This window comes from Pterocles gutturalis, unplaced genomic scaffold, assembly GCF_000699245.1.
Source record: "Pterocles gutturalis isolate BGI_N339 unplaced genomic scaffold, ASM69924v1 scaffold13844, whole genome shotgun sequence".
Taxonomy (NCBI): Eukaryota; Metazoa; Chordata; class Aves; order Pterocliformes; family Pteroclidae; genus Pterocles; species Pterocles gutturalis.
In genome coordinates this window covers 3676-3980 of record NW_010130829.1, presented here as the reverse complement: position 1 = coordinate 3980, position 305 = coordinate 3676, and the positions used below count along the sequence as shown (strand labels likewise).

The window sequence follows — 305 nt, the reverse complement described above, 5'->3', positions numbered from 1 at the left end:
GGGGAACAAGCAGCCGCTCCCCAAACTCATCGACTTCTCTGCCCAGGTGAGGAGGGAACAGCCCTTCCCCAGCCCTCCCTGTGCTCCGGAGAAGGGTGAGGGGGGGATCGAGGAGCCCGGGAGCTCCCCTGGGGCTTGGGTTGTGCCTTGTTTGAACAGGGGAACACTGGGGTGGGGGGATGCAGGAAAGGAGCTGGAGAGGGGTCCCCGTGGGGTCCCTGCCAGCTGCCTGTGCAGCAGCCGGTGTGTGCGAAAGGAGAAGTGGCGGGGTCCTCCCCCACCAGGCCCTTTTTTCCGCACCCCAC

General features: G+C 66.2%; 1 protein-coding gene across 1 annotated transcript in view; it reads left to right on the top strand.

Moving 5' to 3' along the window:
- Nucleotides 1-4: 4 nt before the first annotated feature.
- Nucleotides 5-305, top strand: part of LOC104466822 (tyrosine-protein kinase HCK-like) — a gene marked incomplete at its 5' end in the record, with an annotated part of 3357 nt that continues 3056 nt past the window's right edge. The window contains one exon of the mRNA XM_010080371.1: nucleotides 5-46. Coding sequence (XP_010078673.1) covers nucleotides 5-46 — 42 coding nt within the window. The remainder of the gene's footprint in view (nucleotides 47-305) is intronic.